A 17,135-nucleotide genomic window follows, 5' to 3' on the forward strand; every position below is an offset into this window, starting at 1 on the left:
TGGAGTTGTGGGATTACTGTTTTAGAAGTATCATTAAAATATTAATATTACAGAAGTTGAACTTGGAAGTTCTGGTATGCTTAAAAAATGAAAAACCGGCATATAATAAAAATGATACATTTTGGCAGAAATTGAAATTGAGATGATAAACTTGCAGGTGAATGCTGGGCAAGTTCTTCAATGTACATGAAGAAGTGAAGAATATAGCACCTTGTTTGCCACTGTAACCAAATGGAATGTACTGGTCAGAGTTGTACTTCTAGCTGTTGGAATAGACTTCTTCCAAGTGGCCATAGCATTTTTTTCAGAGTATATTTAGGTGTACCTAGAGCAAATTTCTTCAACACCACATCCTCAAAATGCCTGCAATAATGTTTTAGTCTGGATCCCTTACTTTGTTTCCAGGCTTGTGGAGAGGAAAAATATTTGAGATTTCTATAGCTGTGAATTTATAATTAGTTGTGCCTTTGTTTATTGATGAAATACAGGCGCATGAGATTGATCATTTGTCCTGGTAAGTTACATGTGTAAACATGTCTTTTTGTAGTGTCAGAAAGATTACTGTCTGAAAGAATTCTCTTGACACTGGAAAATTTATTGCATAGCACTGTGAAACTTACAATTTAAACTGTCATTAGAGATGGATGATAGGTGCTAAGAGAAACTACAATTCTGTCTGTAGTTGGGACACTTAGCTTTGGTTAGAGTAGGGTATGTTGGAGTGGCCACGTTACAATGACATCTAGAGGTTAAACCAGGCTGCTATGGCTTAAGAAAGTTCCTGAGGAGCTGAGTTTGGGGAGAAGCAGCTCTCAGAGCTGGCACCTTGCCCCGTGCAGTGGGGCTGTCAGAAGCCATCACGGTGGTGCTCGGTGGTGCTCGGAGGCCGGGTGCTGTACGGGCAGCGGCAGCTGCGCAGCCCCGTGCAGGGACAGCTGTGCACTGGGCTCAGCGCTGCAGCCCAGCCCTTTGCTGCCCAGCTTCATGGACAGCTGCCTTTCTCTAGGGTATCTGGAACACTGGCTGCTCTTCCCATAGATTAAATGTTGGTGAAGGACAAATCAAAGGGCTTCAGTGTATCATTTTTGAAAGGTGCTGCAGTGTGTTCTGGCACCTATATGGTCAGGCTGTAGACCCTTCTGCATGTTTTTACTCTTAAGCCTCCTTTTTTAAAATAGGACCTCAAGCAGTGATGAAGAGACTATTAATGTTTTGAAACTATCACAGTTTGCTACTGGATAGTTGAAAGAATAATAATTATTTTGTGTTCTACTTTGAATTGAACTTTTTGTTGAACTTTGAATTTAAGAATAGAAAAAAAGAAAGTTGTGATCACTCCTTTGCTTACTTCCATAGCATATACGGCTCTCTTCTACTCACTAGTTTAATATTGGGCAATTAAATCTATAATACATACACAATTGGTTGTTCTGGTTGCTTAGAGGGTTTAGATGTCCTTATTTTAAATTTTTTGATTGCTTATCTTTGGCTTCAATTTTGCACTTAGTATTGTTAGCTCCTAAATGTTATTTAGAGAAGTTGTGACAAATCTAACCTTCATTAGTTAGAAGACCCAACTGGTGTTTATCAATCTTGCCTATGAAACACATGTTGGGAAAATATTACATAAGCTGCTCACTGTGCTAGTTGCACATTAAAATTTATTAAATAGTTCAGCAGCTGTGTATGAAATATGATATACGTCTTAATGCATAAAGTACTCATAAAAATTTGAACTCTTCAAGCATGTCCCTTTGTGGGAAATTTTCTTTGACAACTTTCTATCAAAGCAATGTCTTTAGGGATCAAGGAAGAATATTTTAAGAAAACTGTTTTCACAGTAATAAAAGGTGCTGGTGGTGAAAAAGATTGTGTAAGCTGAGGTTCACCAAAGGAAGCATTCTGCAAACCTTAGGGGTAGCAACTGTGTCCCTCCCAGCCCCTCTGTGGTATGTCAGTAACACAGCCCAAAATCGCACATCTGTTGAACATCACTCCCCTTACGTAACATGATTTCTGTAGTAGCTGACTTACTAGGCTGAGTAAGACAGGTTTTATTTGTTTGAGTTTTCCCCCTCTAAATAACTGTAGAGATAAAATTGTGGTTAAAAAAAAAGTGTAGTAACAAATATTCTGGAAGCTTTGAAAAGCTAAAGATAGATTTTGTTTCTCAGCAGAGAAAATTGTATACAATCGAAGCTGACGTAGTCTGACTGCTGGTAGAGGAAAAGCACACAGCTTAATTTTTAATGAAGAATGTCTGTGACTTTCTCTGGATATATTTGTTAATGGGCAAAATGATCTCCATTTGCAAAATGGATTGCATATTAGTGTATCTGTCTATGACAGATAAATCCTTTGGACATGGACCTGATTTAATTTTAAGTTAGATTGCAAGTTTCATAAGAAGAGATACTGTCCTTTGACTTCTGAAAGATGTTCCTTTTAGAATTTCCTGGTAACTCACTCTGTTTTCTCTGATACATGAGTATTTGCTATCAGTGAAATTCATATTAAGATAAGACAAATGGAGATATTGGGGAGGTGTAGCAGCATTATGAAGAGACTGGTATTGTGCTAGACCCTTTTTCATGTAAGAAAAAGAGCCTGATACTGTTGATTACAGAAAACATGAAGTTGGAAATAAATGTAAGATCATAAGAGTAAAAATTGGTGTCTTTAAAGACTGACAGGATGGTAAAGTATGAAGAAGACTGGGCAATTGAAACCAGTGACCTGAATCTGTACAGGAAACCCTGCCTACCCTGAGTCAAACGTGAGCCCTGCACTTGGAAGGAGAACATGGATGAACCACTGTATCCTGATTAGGAGTGTCTACACCAAGGATTTAGCAGCAAAGTGGATAAATGGATTCAAGTCAGCATGACACTGTAGCAAATAACCTGGGGAAGTCTCTGTGTTTGTAAACAATAAAAATCAGTCAGTGTCCTGTATGTCTCAGTGCAGTGAGCACTAGTGAGCTTGAAGGTGTCCAGCATTGGTCCAGTGTGACAGTGTTCACAGGGGTCTTATGTTGGAGGAAGAGACGGAGATCTGACTCCATATTTCAGAAAGCTTGATTTATTATTTTATGATATATATTCTATTAAAACTATACTAAAAGAATAGAAGAAAAGGTTTCATCTCAGAAGGCTTGCTAAGCTAAGAATAGAAAGGAAAGAATGATAACAAAGGTTTGTGGCTCGGACAGAAAGTCTGAGCCAGCTGGGCTGTGATTGGCCTTTAATTATAAACATCCAAGATAGGCCAATCAAAGATCCACCTTTTGCATTTCACAGCAGCAGATAATCATTGTTCACATTTTGCTCCTGAGGCCTCTCAGCTTCTCAGGAGTTAAAAATCCTAAGGGAAGGGTGTTTAATGAAAAGATGTCTGCGACAGTCCAGCATTGCATTTTCAATGGATGCTGAAAATAGGAGTTTCAGAGTATCATCAGAAAATGCTGTAAGGAATAAAGAAAGGATATTGTGCCTATTTGTTATAAACAAAAATAATTTTGCAAGATAGATTGAGTGTAGTTGTTGGTGACCAGAATCTTCCCTCAGGAGGAATAACTTACGGTTCTGCAGCTGTCTAGAACAAGGAACAAACACAGAGGACAAAGGGACAGTGGGAACATTCAGCAGTGTGAGCAGATAGCTGCTTGCAGAGCTGTCCAATGGACACTTGACTTCTAGCTCCTTACATTATGAATGATTGTCTTACAAACCAATCCACCAAAAACCCCACCAAATGCAAGAGAAAAAACCCAAACCCCACAGAATACTATAGCAATTTATTTTGAGATTTCAGAAGATTTGACTCTGATGCAGAACAAAAGTGAGGTCACCCCTTAAAGGTTTTGCACAGTGAGTGACAGTGCAGGCTGCAGCATGGCTGGCAGTAGACTGTCCTGGCAGAGACTGCATTCTTTTCCCTCTGATCAGGCAGTGTTGGCAACCTATTCTGTTAAATCAGCTATTAGGTTAAGCTAGCAAAGAAAGTTTCTTTCTCTCAAGCACTCACTTTTATCAGAAGTTGCTTGTATGGGCTGCAGAAGTTTCCCTAAATAGCCTGTTGTTAAAGTATATTTTTTTCTACAGAATTATTTTGGTATTTATTTTAATAGTTTTATTTGGTACAGGGAGAAACACTACAGCCACATTTAGTGTTTCTATTGTCTGTAATCTTCCCTTTCATGTTTTGGCAGATTCAAATTATAAGATTAATGTATGGTTCATGGTATGAAGTGCAGTGATTTTTGGTAGATAGTGTCAGCCAAAGTGTCCAGTGGAGTTTGAAGCCAACACATAAAGCAAAATTTTGTGTGATGTTAAGTTTACTTTGATAAACATGTTATAAGTTTTTAGAAAATTTTGTGACTGTCTTTGCAATACCTGTATCTGAATCAGCAAACACATAGTTTAATAATTTGAAACTGTAAAACTTCATTTTATGGCCATATTCTCATGTGAGTAACTGCTTTGTGTTTTTTCTTTTTTTTTTTCCCCCCCAAGGTATGGGCTGAAGCCAAATGACCAAATTTTGGCAGAGGAGAAGCACAAAGAACTGTAAGCTTTTTTGTGATGATATACATGCATGTTACCTATATACTTTTTAATGTATATACATGTCTTATTGTCAAACACCTGAAGCAAAAATGTTAGCTTTTGCTCTTTAGTATTGTCTGCTGTAAATTGCAAAGCTTGTCTGAAGACTAATTGTTACAAAAAGAGATTTTAAAATCTTCTTTCATTAATTTCTTTTAAAAATTCTTTAATTAACTGCAGTTGGTACTACTGCAATTTAAATGCACCATTTAAATGTTCATCCTAAATGCCTATGTTCATTTCTAAATTAGATACAGATTTCTAGGATTACTTTCACATTTCTCGCTTTCAGGGTAGAGATACTGGGGAATTTGGTCCATTTTGTGTTCATCTACATGCTTAGATATAAAAATAACACCCCTTTTTTTCCTTACTATTTTAAACTTCAGGCTCTTGCACATAACTGATTGTTTCCATTACTACATTAGCATTATTTTGCATTATTTCATGATACACCAGAAGACTTATGGAGTTTATCCTCGTGTAAGGTAATGTACCTGGTTTCAGATGAATTCACATCTATAGGTGTCAAGTTTTCCCATTTTAAATTTTGGATGTTTTTAGAAAGGACAAAAATTTCAAACAGTAAAAATGTATTCTGGTAACAAGGATCTAATTCCTCTGGAAAATATTTTTTTTTCCAAAAGTTTTAGTGATTTAATTATTAACCAAATGTCCCATGTTCTTTTAGAAGATGGAAAAATATATTTAACTTGAGTTAGTACATCATGGTAATGTACCTGTGACATTAAAACTGCTCGAGCTCCAGGCAAGAGACAGGCAACATGAGTTTCCTTTGATGAATGATAAGATTGGTTTTATGCAGAGCACACTCTCTAGTGATAGAACACTTATGGACAGCATAGCTTTGATTAACCCATTAACTCATTTTGGATGCTATGAGCTGCAAGTGTTAAAAGTACTGCAGAGAAAATTCAGAGGGGTTAAACACAAGGTAAATCACATGCAGGTCTGTATTTTGGACAGTACAAGTTGTACTGTGTACACAAGCTTTATTTGTTCAATAGATACTGATTAAACTGAGCCTTTTGATGTGAGTTATTTCATTTGAAGTATTTATCTTTTAGCTTTTTATTATAGGTATATTGCAAATCAGTAACAAACATGGAAAATTGCATGTTTGTTACTGATATGTTTCCAGCATAGTCACTTCTTAAATGGAGGATTGAACTAATTTTATTAAACTAGTTATTAAACTAGTTATTTATTAGATTTTGTTGAATACAGGAAGTTCAGTAAAACTCAAGATTTACATGGATCAGCTGCAACAGAAGCCCTTCTTTAGTGTTTTGTTGTACACACTGCATTAGCTCCTGGGATTATTTATATGTTGGTGGGTATAATGAAAGAGGTTGAACATGCTTTTGCCACTGATCTTGTCATCTTGAATGTCACTGGATACTTGACCAGGGAAAAACTCCTGGAGGTCAGTGTCACGTTGTTTTCAGGAGAGACCTTTGGAACATTTCTAATGCTGTGTACTCTTCTCCTTGGACCATGTGAACAAAACAGATTGCACATTGTTGAACTTCAGAGCACTTCTAGCCCTTCAAGCTAAATTCTCTGATTTAACTTGTAGATGACTTGTTAGGTACTTAATTAACCTTTTCTGATGTTTAAGTAGACCTTCATATTTTAAAGAAGTGCCAGTTCTAAGAAACATGAAAGACCACTTAACACTAGGGTAACTGTTGATGAAGTGATTATAAACTTATTTTTAGGTACAGTGCCCTTATAATCAAGGTATTCTCCTGACCCTATTGTAATGTTTTAAAGTCAAATACAAAGTTAGTTTCTACATATTACTGTTCAGTTATAAAATCCTCCTACTTGAAATAATTTATCTTTCAGTCTTTGAAATGTCAGAAGATTTTATATTGTCTTCCCTAGTAGTAAAGAAGATTTCTTTTGGCATTCTTCATCTAAAATCCATCATGGTGATTTATCTGACTGTCAAATGTCCTTCAGTTTCTCAGAGATACTTCAGTATAGGTGTTGTTCATAAAAATGTAAATTTTGTTCAGTAATGAATTCCTGACCTCCAAAGGTAACTAAGCCTGCTACCCTGACTTGGCTTGATCCTTTAGTCCTTGAGTCTTAGTTATCTACAGAGAGAAGTACAGCCACTAAGAGTGGCGTTGGTTTACAGGCATGGCATCGTGCTTAACTTCTATTTTAAGCACTAAGGTATGAAAGATCACCTTTTTCCCCCCCTGCTTACAATGCACTTCAACTGTAGCAGCCTTCTAAATTTGTCTTTTCATTTTGTGTACACTTCTTTTGTTTAACAGCAATTTATTAGCACTAAAGCTGTTAAGTTTGGGCATATATGCATTCTTTTCAGAATTTAGCTGGAAATATCTACTCCTTCCCCACCCCAATCAATTTTTGAATATACCTTGTGAAGGGTGGAGGGTACTGTCCCACAGCTCAACCTGATTCCATTAAAATTAGCAGATTAGTTAAAGCCATCAGCACTGGTGATCAAGCCAAGCCATGCCCATGTTGTAGGGAACCAGATGAGCAACGCACTTGTTCTCAGTGGGGAGTCTGGTGTTCTGCAGAGGGAATAACAAAGGTGGTATCTTCTGTGTGCATTGGTGTTTTACAAGGGAAGTATTGAGCATTTGTGGCTCAAGCAATGTCCTGCAGATGTTTCCCACCTTCCCTAACCCAGCTAATCCCCCTCAGCTCCGAGTCCTGCAGGATTGCTGGGGAAACTCGGACGTAATAAGGTGCGGCCTTAATGTTGCATATATTGTTTCTCCTTCTGAGAAAAATAAAAAAATGTAAACTCTGAGACAAACAAAAATATTTTTCCTGACCCTTTGTATAGTTCTTTTACAGGAGTTGTTTCTATTTTTATTTCTCAGAATTGGCCTGATTGGCTTTAACTCAAGGTCATATTAGCAAGTATAGACTTGTGTATGCTGTTGCCTAGACTGATTTTTCTTTTTTTTACTATGGTTCCGCATCAAAGTTTTTTAGGAGAATAAATTTAGGCTAGGTGCAGCCAGCGATGGGGTGTGATGGAAGTTGTCTTGATATTAAAGTAGGAGTACTTTAATACAGAGTTTATCTTCACCATGTAGAGTAAGTGTTGACAGAGGAGTTGGGATTTCTTACTAATATTTTCTTTTACTAAACTAGGGGCTGTAAGCCAAATTTTGGTAGCTCGACTAGCTTGTATGAATACAGGTGACTGAAATACAGTCACTGTGAGTTTTAAAAACATTGTTTGGAATTCAGTAGTACCACTGGGTCTGTAAGCAATGCTTCAAAACACTTGTTTTAGTGCAGCTTTGACTGACTCTTTGTTGAACAGTTTTATAAACTTTTGCTTAAGCAATTTTGGCTGTGATGGGACACTTTTGAAAATTAGTTGAAAGAGAGAGTAAGAAATGTGGAATCCTCATTGTGTTTCTCATTTTTAAAGCTTTCTTTTTCAAAGATCAAGACCATGAAGTGTGGAAGAGGAAGAAGGTAAATATCAGCTTTCTTTCTCTTCAGTCAGTTTTTGATGTATTGGTCAGAAGGGAAAGAGCAGATGTCTTGCTCTGCTGCAAGTTGGCTGAGGGGGATTCATTTAGCTGAGAGGGATTTCATTCTTACCTGCATGCTTGCTATTTTTCACAGTGAAGCTGAACAAGGGAGAGAGGGACTCAACCTGTTTGGGTGACTGATGGAGTTTTGATTTACCTGTAACATCTGGCAGGAGGTGGTGTGTACATATTTTCTGTTTTTGCTTAGGCAGTATAGATATTTAAGTGGAAAGGTCAATCATCATAATAGGGATGTTTGGGGGTTGCAGGGGTACTCTATAGCTTGGGAAAGAGTAGAGAAATCTACAGTAGGGGTTTAGAAGTAGTCTGGGTATGTCAGAGAGCTCAAGGATCTCAAAGGGATTAGAACCATGTCACAGGAATGTTGAGAGCAGTTTCCTTGTGTGTGGGGGCGGGGCCTACCCCGTGTTGGTCGCTGTCTATCCCAGTACTTCAGTACTAATCTAAGGCACTCGACCCCAAGCACAACGAGAGTGCAGCCCTGTGTTATTGGTAGTTCAGCTTGCAGGGAGGGGGTCGTGAATTCGGGGTCACCAGAGGGATGCAGCGGTCCCTGTAACGCTTTGGGAAACAGCCGAGTGTTCTGTGCCACTAGAGGGGGCACTGTGTCTTCGGTAGCTCTCGCAGAAATCCTTCCCTATGTGCGGGGTTCAGGGTTTGTCCTGTTGGGCTGAACTCTCTCTAAAATACCTTTGGTTTTTATCCATCCTCTTTCCCCCCTACAGACGAAAAAGAGGGTAGTGAGTTGTTTGTGGAAGCAGGGGGAAGAGAGAGTAAAATATCAGGAATATGAAGCTTTAATTCTTGTTGGCCTTCTCAACATATGCTGACAATATATGTGATTTGTATGGATGAGGTGATATATGAATCTGTCACAGCTGTTGAGTTACTCCATATAATATGCCTCACTTGTAATTACATTTGAGTAGATTAATATATATTATGAAATATGATTTGGCAATGAATTAATGTGGAAAACTGTTATGGCAGTTATAACAAGGTGCTCAGATTAATGAAAAAACCTGCCAGCTCCCACATTTACACGACTTTATTTTAGATTTCTTCCTCATTTTTTTTTAAATCAAGTATCATATTGACCTGTTTTCTAGTGTAGAGTTTTGTCTGAGAACTTCAGTAAAAATCACAACTGTGCAACTGATACTCGCTTTTACAAAATCAAATATTTTTAGAGTTTTTACAGAGGAAAACTCTTAAACTTCTCTTTTTAACAAATAAAGAGTAATTTAGAATGAACTAGTCTCCTAACTTGTCACTTTTTCCCAAAGCAAATAAAATTCTGTATATATTGACTCTGATTGTTCCATGACATGTAATTAAGCACTTCTTTAATTAAACTTCCATTAAGTACTTGGGAATTCTGTAGAGTAAGAATCTTCATGATATGCTGTCTATATTTGAGAAACTTGTAGGAATGATCTTGATGGATGGGAAGAACTCTGTACTGATCTGGAATGGTTTCTTAATCCAGTTCCTTGAGTTGTTGGCTCCCTCTGTAGAAACTACTTTAAATTGCAGTTTGATTTCTCTTGAATTGTTTTGTCACTTCTGTGTACACATGTAAAAGCTTGAGTCAGATGTACAAAAGGAACGATTTATGGTTAGCTACAGAATTGCTATTACAGATTCCTCCCTCTGTATTTTTCCCTTCCTTTTTCTGGATGTCCACCATTCATGCAATTATTTTGAATTACAGCACCAATGCAAATTAGCAGTATAGAAATCAGCTCGTGAAATTCTTGGTAAGAAGCAGTCCTGCATAAAATTTCTAGAAGTTAAGGTACCAAGTTATAGCAGAAATACTTTTAACTTCTTTCATGGAGCAGTCTTTACATATGCTTAAATTTAAAATCAAAACTTTCAAGTTAGTTTTAGTATATAATGTCATATTGCATCCTGCTGTTGGAGATGTTAAATGAGTAATCCAGCACAATACTTGTTCAGGGTGGTAAGCAGATTGCATCAGTATTTTAACACTTTGTGTATGTATCAGTACAGTGTTTTAATTGAGCCTCTTGCCTCTGTTCATGTTCCTTTGTGTGTACAGTACATTGAAGCCCAACTTTGCTATGTGGCTATAAAGGCCCTATTACAATAGTTTCTATTGTTAAATGGCTCCTGGAAATCAGTGTCAATTCATTCTTGTATGGCAGAGTGCTTATTTGATGTAAAATAGAAGAAAACTTCTGATAACAGCCATGGCTAGCAGTTAAGAGCAAGGCTTATGTTCCTCTGGGGAGCTTGGTTTTGTAGCCTGAGATGCTTATCTGAGGCTGTTGTGTGATACAACACTTCCATGGTAGTGGGAAGGAGGAGTGCTGCAGGGGAAAGAGAAGGATGGCTATGAAAGCCAAGGGAGAATCCAGAATATTTATGTACGTCACATACAAGGTGTAAAAACTGCTGCTAAAGGATTGAACTTTATTTGCTTAGAAGTTTCTAATGTCAGATTCACTGTTCTTCTGTAGTCTTGCTCTAAATCACACATATTAATTTTTCTTCTCTTTCCTTCAGTAGAGGTTTTCTTGTGTCATCTGCTTTGATTACCACAGCCTTATCATAGGTGGTACAGAAGAGATATCAAAAGATCCTTCAAGGGAAAGATGTTTTCTAATATTCCAACTCAAATTTAATTGCTTACAGGAACCCTCACAGTACTGATTATTGAATTAAATTGATCTTTTGTAATGATTTCTTACTTTGACAGTTTTTGCAGGAGTAGGTGGACTGACATGGACCACCTATTTGGTTCCTCTGTGTAGTAAGCTAATGAGGCCAGGTTACTCTGTTTTTCTTTTTGATAATATTCCTGATGGTGATTACTGTTCCTCAGTGTATACTAGACATACATGCTTTAAAGCAAGGAAATAACATTTTTCCTTTTGCTGACTGTTCCTAAGCTCACCCCCCTGCACAAACTGAGCAGAGAGCCCACAGCCCTGAACTGAACTCTCAGACTTGGAAGGCTCAAGTGATCTGAACTCCTGTAAAGCACTTCAGCTTGCCTCTCACCCTGTGCAGAGCAAAGGCTTCACAGACAGCACAGGATGGCTGCATCCTCCTGTCCTGCTGGGGCTCATTTCCAATAAATGCGGTTTGGGCAGTCACTAAGACATGACTGTCCAGAAGATGACTTCCCTCATGATTTCTGTTGGCACTTTTCTTATTTATACAACTTGTTAAAAAATGGTGTTCATGTTTCAACAGCACTGACTCCTGGTATTGATGAAGTGTGGTCCAATAAATAAATAATAAATTCCTAAAATTTATTATTTATTTATTGGACCTTTTAATAGCCTAGAAGATACTTTGTCTTAGTGTCTTTTAGAAAGAGAATGTACTAAAGATGGCTGTGGCATGGTTTTGAGCTGTCAGAGTAATTATTTAACTTCAAGCTGCAAGTTACACAGCAAGAACTGCATATTCTAAAACAAAGAGTGAGAATTTAACATGGGATTTTTATTCTATTCTCTTACTGTGTTTCTTACATGTATTCTGCTCACAGTCCTCTAGTCATAGCACCAGAATCAGAATAAAAGCTAATGCCCGCCCAATCATTTTGTGGAATTACATTAATTTTACTGCCTGAAGTATACTACGTGTGAAGGAGAGCCTTCAGATAATCTGTTGGCAGATCCCGTTTTAATTCTGATTTTGTTCTGATTTTAGTGACATAACATCAAAGCTGTTGAAGTGGAGGCACTGTTCCAAAGCCCTGGCAAAGGGTGCGGTCAGTGCTGGGAGTGCCACCAGCTGAGGGGGTGCTTTGAGCAGCAGCCACCTCGCTGGCAGCTCTTTGAAACCTGTTGTAAAAGGTGTAAAATGTCTAAAGCTTTTAACCACTTCAAAGGACTTGACAGTGCACTGTTATCTTTTTGCTTAAACACTTCTAAGCCTGAGGTCAGGGGGCTTACTGCTTTCACTGAGGCTCCTTAAAACCAGTGGAGGTAAGAAATGCAAATTTTGCATGCATGCAGTTTGAGCTTGAGATGAGATACACCTGAGTGAGGTGGGGCTTGGGAGGGCTTTTTGTGTCATTCAGACCACAAACATCTTTCATGTTCTGATTGCTGTGTTAACTGGTTAAGTGTAATTGCAAAACCTGGAATAAGAGTGTAATCATCTCTTCTCTAAAATCAGTTTTGATTTTGTTCTGGTTTTTAATGTCTTGCTGGTATGATTATCTTAAAGTCAATGGTCAGTGCCAAAGAGAATAAAAATATTCATTATTTAATTCTTAGTAATTTTTTGGATGATCCTGAGAGTAGATGGAAAATTTAAACTTCCAATATTTTTGCATTTTAGTGACCGAAAAAGTTACTGTAATAGAAAATACACTATAATTGAATTTTCAAATGCAGGCACATTTCATTTGATTTTTGAGTAGCCTGAGGCTTTTGTGAACTCTTAGGATTTTAAGAATAGAACTTATTTATTGGTGGCACTTGTGTTTGACTGCTCTGTTAACATCAATAAAGTATGTGTATTTATTGCATATTGTTTTTTCATAATTCCATAAGAGACATAATTAGGATATAATGCCAGCATTTTTCCTAAATAATCAGGTAATGAGCTTTATTTTTGTGACATTTGTGTGCAATTAATAACATGGTATAAATTCTTCCTGTGCTGGCACTTCAATTTTCTCACTTGAAGTCTTTTTTTTAGTGAAGCTCTTAAGAATTGACTTGCCAGAGAATGCCCACTGATGTCCTGCTTGTTACCCTATTATAAAAATGGCAGAATCACATCAGATGTTCCATTTCCAAAGCAGTTAATGCAGTATCACTCTCTTTGCTAATTTGGCTCTAAAAGTATCCTCATTTATAGATGTAAGCACCACAAATAAAATGTAAAATAAGCTGTAGAGTTTGTTAGCAACTGAGAGAACAGATAAGTCTCTATTGCCCATTCAGTCTTTTCTGAGTTAAGCTTAGCCCCAAGAGTACCAATTAGTGCTCAGAATAGTGAATTCTGCTATTTTAAAGGTGGTCATCTATCAGAGCAGATTAAATGGCTTGTGTGAAAATAATTTAGTAGCTGTCCATTAATTGCCTTTCCTTTCATAGAACTGTAGAAAGAGACCTCAAGAGATCATTTAGTTTCAATCCCCCAATCCAACTAGAGATGCATCTTTGTCATTCCTGGCAGATATTTGTCTAGCTGTCTCTAAGGGTCTTTGAAAATAGTAAGATGTCATGTGGTGACAGTGCAATCTTACTACATTACTTGTAATGGTGTGCTCCTTCATTCCCACTGAAAGGTTTGCTTGCAGGATGGAACAGAGAGCTATTGCCCATAACAGGGAAGAGGGAGTTGGATGGATTACAGAATGCACAGAATGCATTACAGAATGCACAATGGGGGGTAAAAAGGCAGTGGTTCTAAGCAGGGGAGCCAGGACAGCTATATAGGACAAGGCTGTGCGCAAAGAGAATGTGCACATGTATTTTGGCTAGGGTAAGGTTCTGTGCACCCATGCACCCCTACAGGCAAAAACATAGAGCAGACAGAGTAGCCTGTAGTGTGAGGAAAATATTGAGAATCTAGCCATTTTAGTAGTGTGATGAAAGAGGTCGCATCAAGTTGACCATCTGATTTAATCAGGACATCTGGAAGCTCCTGCTTAGCAGTCTTAAAGATATGTGTTTGGTATGGATGTGCAGTTTTGCATTTGCAGAGAGATATGTTTGTTTTGCTTTCCTCTTGCTCATGAATAGTATTGAAGACTTGCCAGGAAATATTGTCTGATCTACATACTTGTATAGTTCAATAATCATTGTCTCATGTAAACGTCTCTCAGACATCTAAATTGATTTGTTCTTGAAGCTTTGTACCAGATAAGATTGTAATTCTATGGATTTGTGGCCAAAGCAAACAGGGAATGTAGCTGGCTCTAAATTGCATGGGAAACTTGCTGCACATTCAGGAGCTGTGTGTCTGAAGGATGGAGCCATCTGCTTATTCTGAAGGGGGTCTCCTGCCCTGATGCTGTTGTGGCTGTATGATCAGATGACCCTTGTTTACAAGAAGTGGAAACAGCAACTGACGCACACTGCAGCTTCTGTCCCCAACCAGCGATCACAGATGGAGTGCAGCTGCTGCAAGGGATTCAGTGCTACCTTCTGGTCACATGAGTCAGCTGGTGCAGTTGCAGCTGCAGATGCCAGTGTCTCTGCTGAGCAGCTGAAACACACAGACCTTACACAGGCGAGTGCAGGGGTGGGTGGGAGGTGACGGACACAAACTGCCTGTGCCACTTGAGCGTCTGAACCACCCTGCACCCAGTATGTCAGTCCTGGCCTGATCTTGTCTCTTTAACTGATGTCACTGGCTCTCGTTGTGAGGGAAGTGACAAGAGAGCTACAGACAGTGGCAATATAATGGCATTACTTAATTTCAATTTCTTATTTCTAATATCTATGTAAAACACCCTGAAGACATATATGTTCTCCTGTCTTGCTTGTCCTCAATGTAGTTCAGGTCCAATATTGGACTATCAAAGATTGGAGGGCAGAATCACAGTCTTTTCCTATGGGAAAAAATATTTGGGGAAATTCAGTATTAGCACAAAAATGTGTTGGGTGCTTTAAGTTTAAATTGAGTATTTAAATAGGCTATGCAACTCCAGCAGTTAACACTGTGATTTTAAACTGTAGTGACAAATTTTCTCACAGATTTGTTGAAAGCTTCTGAACTAACTTAAAGAACTTTTCTATAAGTAGGCGATCTCTTGAGCTAACATTTCTAGCACTCAACAACAGTAATATATCAGTCTGCATGCATCAGTGAGTAAGCCTACCAATTTCCATCTGTTGACAGTCCTGCACAGATTTCTTGAATTCTAAGAAAAAAAATTTGGGTTAGAATTCAAGCAGCAGCTATGAGAATGTTTAGAAACAAACAGGAGCTTTGTTTAAACTTTGCAGTGTGAATATCCCACTTCACAATGAAGGGAAAATCATTGCATCTTAGTTGTCCAAATACACAGTGTTATTGGTTGATACATTTTATGGGAATCCTTCCTAAGCTGGAAGGATGTGCCTGTGTCAAGGGTTGGACACTGAACTATTAAACTTTGTGACTGTTTATTTACTGTCTACTCTGAGAAAAACACTTTGAAAACATCCTTAAAACAAGTACTTTCTTTATTTCTGTTGCTTGGTTATTGCAGTTGGCAATTACTGTGCAATAGCCTTTTTCCCCTTTATTGTTTTATGGGGTTTCCTTTGGCTCTGCCACCGGTGCTTACCATGAGTAAAGGTTACCACTCTGCTACTGAAAATATACTTTTTTTTCTGAGGAAATGGGACATCAAGCAAGTGAATAGAAGGGAAAATCTTAAATTAATATGAATAAAAAAAATGGACGGAGGAACAAGCAGTGTAAGATACACAGGGTACCATTGTTCAAATATTTTTTTTTAGTGGAAATGGCCAGGTTTATCTTTTTGTTTGGGTCTTTAATTTTAAAGTATATACTGAGAAGACGCTGAATAATTTTCCGCCTAAAAAGCAATAAGGAGCGGCCTAGTTCAGATAAAAGTATTTTAAACTTTCAGTGAACATATTAGAAAGTTTCAGTATCAGAATCAACTTGAATTACAGATGTTGCAATATTTATGAACTTGGACAGTTATATTTGTTGCTTTTTTCAGTATTTTTCCCCAATTATTTGTATGTGCAGTTGCTCTTTTCAAACTTTTTGCTAGTACTGCATTTTCTACCAAGACCCCTATATTCTCTGGATGCTGCTGCTCAAAAAACCGTGGATTACAAATGGAAGTACCCTGCTTACCTGTTTTTGAAGTTGCTTCATGCTAAGTGTTGTGAGTGATGAATATCTCAAAGGGAAGATACTGCCACTGGATGGTGCTATTGTTATGTTATTTAACTTACTTTCCGTGATAATGTGGATGGCATGAAATCTCCACCCCTATCCCCCTAAAAGATTTTGTGAGGATCTGCTGCAAGAAAGTCCTATGTATAGAGGTCACCAGTAGTAAAGTAGTCATCCTCCACCTGTAACTTCATGAAGGCTGGGCAAAGGTAATTCTGTCTGCTGTGATCTGTGTTTGAGCTTTGCAGATGAATGTTTAAAACAAGTTTGGATGACAGCCTGCCTTTGCTAATACAGTTGTTTGTAGGGAAGGTGATGTTCTTGAGGAATGGGATACATTTAAGCCAATCAGCTGTGTGAAATCTGCATATTCATAATACATCTAATTATCCAGAAAGAGATGCTGAGTTACTGAAATTGTCACTTTGAACGGTTTCCTAACGAGGGGACTGTCTTTTAAAACGGCAGGGGTTACATAGTTAGCTACCTATTACATTACAAAAAAAAAAGTTTTGACTGTTTTATGCAAATATACTGCATTACCTTGTATAAATGAGAAGGTAAATCAGCTTTTGAAAGCCCTTCATGTTTTTTTGAGGGTGGAGAAAATGAATTCTTCTTACAAATTTGCATTTCAAGAAGTAAATAACTACTTGAAAAGGTGTGCTTTCTTTTAAAGATTGCGGTTTGATAAGCTAGAGATTTGAGTGTTAAAATGGCTTTATAAATTTTTGAAATTCATCTTTGAATATGCTGAATATGCTATGAACAATTGAAAACATACTCCAATTTTCTTATAAGCTGCCTTAAAAATGGTTTTTTTTGTGCTTGCTTTCTCTTTCCATTCCATTTTCATTCACATATTTTGATCTGTCTGGAGCAATTGGAGTAAATTTTTTAGAGCCCTGGGAGAGGAGAGGAAAGGAAAGAAAGTCCCTAGAACCTAAGTAAACTATTGCTGTTGTCAGTCTTGACTTCAGAAGAAATTATGAGATTTGGCAAGACATCTTCTTGTGTATTTATAGCCTGTCTCTTTTACCAATTGAGCTATTCTGTGTCTGTCTCTAATAACTCTTGAGCTCAG

General features: G+C 37.7%; 1 protein-coding gene across 2 annotated transcripts in view; it reads left to right on the forward strand.

The window, feature by feature from the left end:
* Nucleotides 1–17,135, forward strand: part of ADK (adenosine kinase) — a 269,560-nt gene that overhangs the window by 30,862 nt on the left and 221,563 nt on the right. For both annotated transcript variants that reach the window (XM_036385322.2, XM_036385323.2), the window contains exon 3: nt 4,518–4,571. In XM_036385322.2, coding sequence (XP_036241215.1) covers nt 4,518–4,571 — 54 coding nt within the window. The remainder of the gene's footprint in view (nt 1–4,517; nt 4,572–17,135) is intronic.

Source organism: Molothrus ater, chromosome 8 (assembly GCF_012460135.2).
Source record: "Molothrus ater isolate BHLD 08-10-18 breed brown headed cowbird chromosome 8, BPBGC_Mater_1.1, whole genome shotgun sequence".
Classification (NCBI taxonomy): Eukaryota; Metazoa; Chordata; class Aves; order Passeriformes; family Icteridae; genus Molothrus; species Molothrus ater.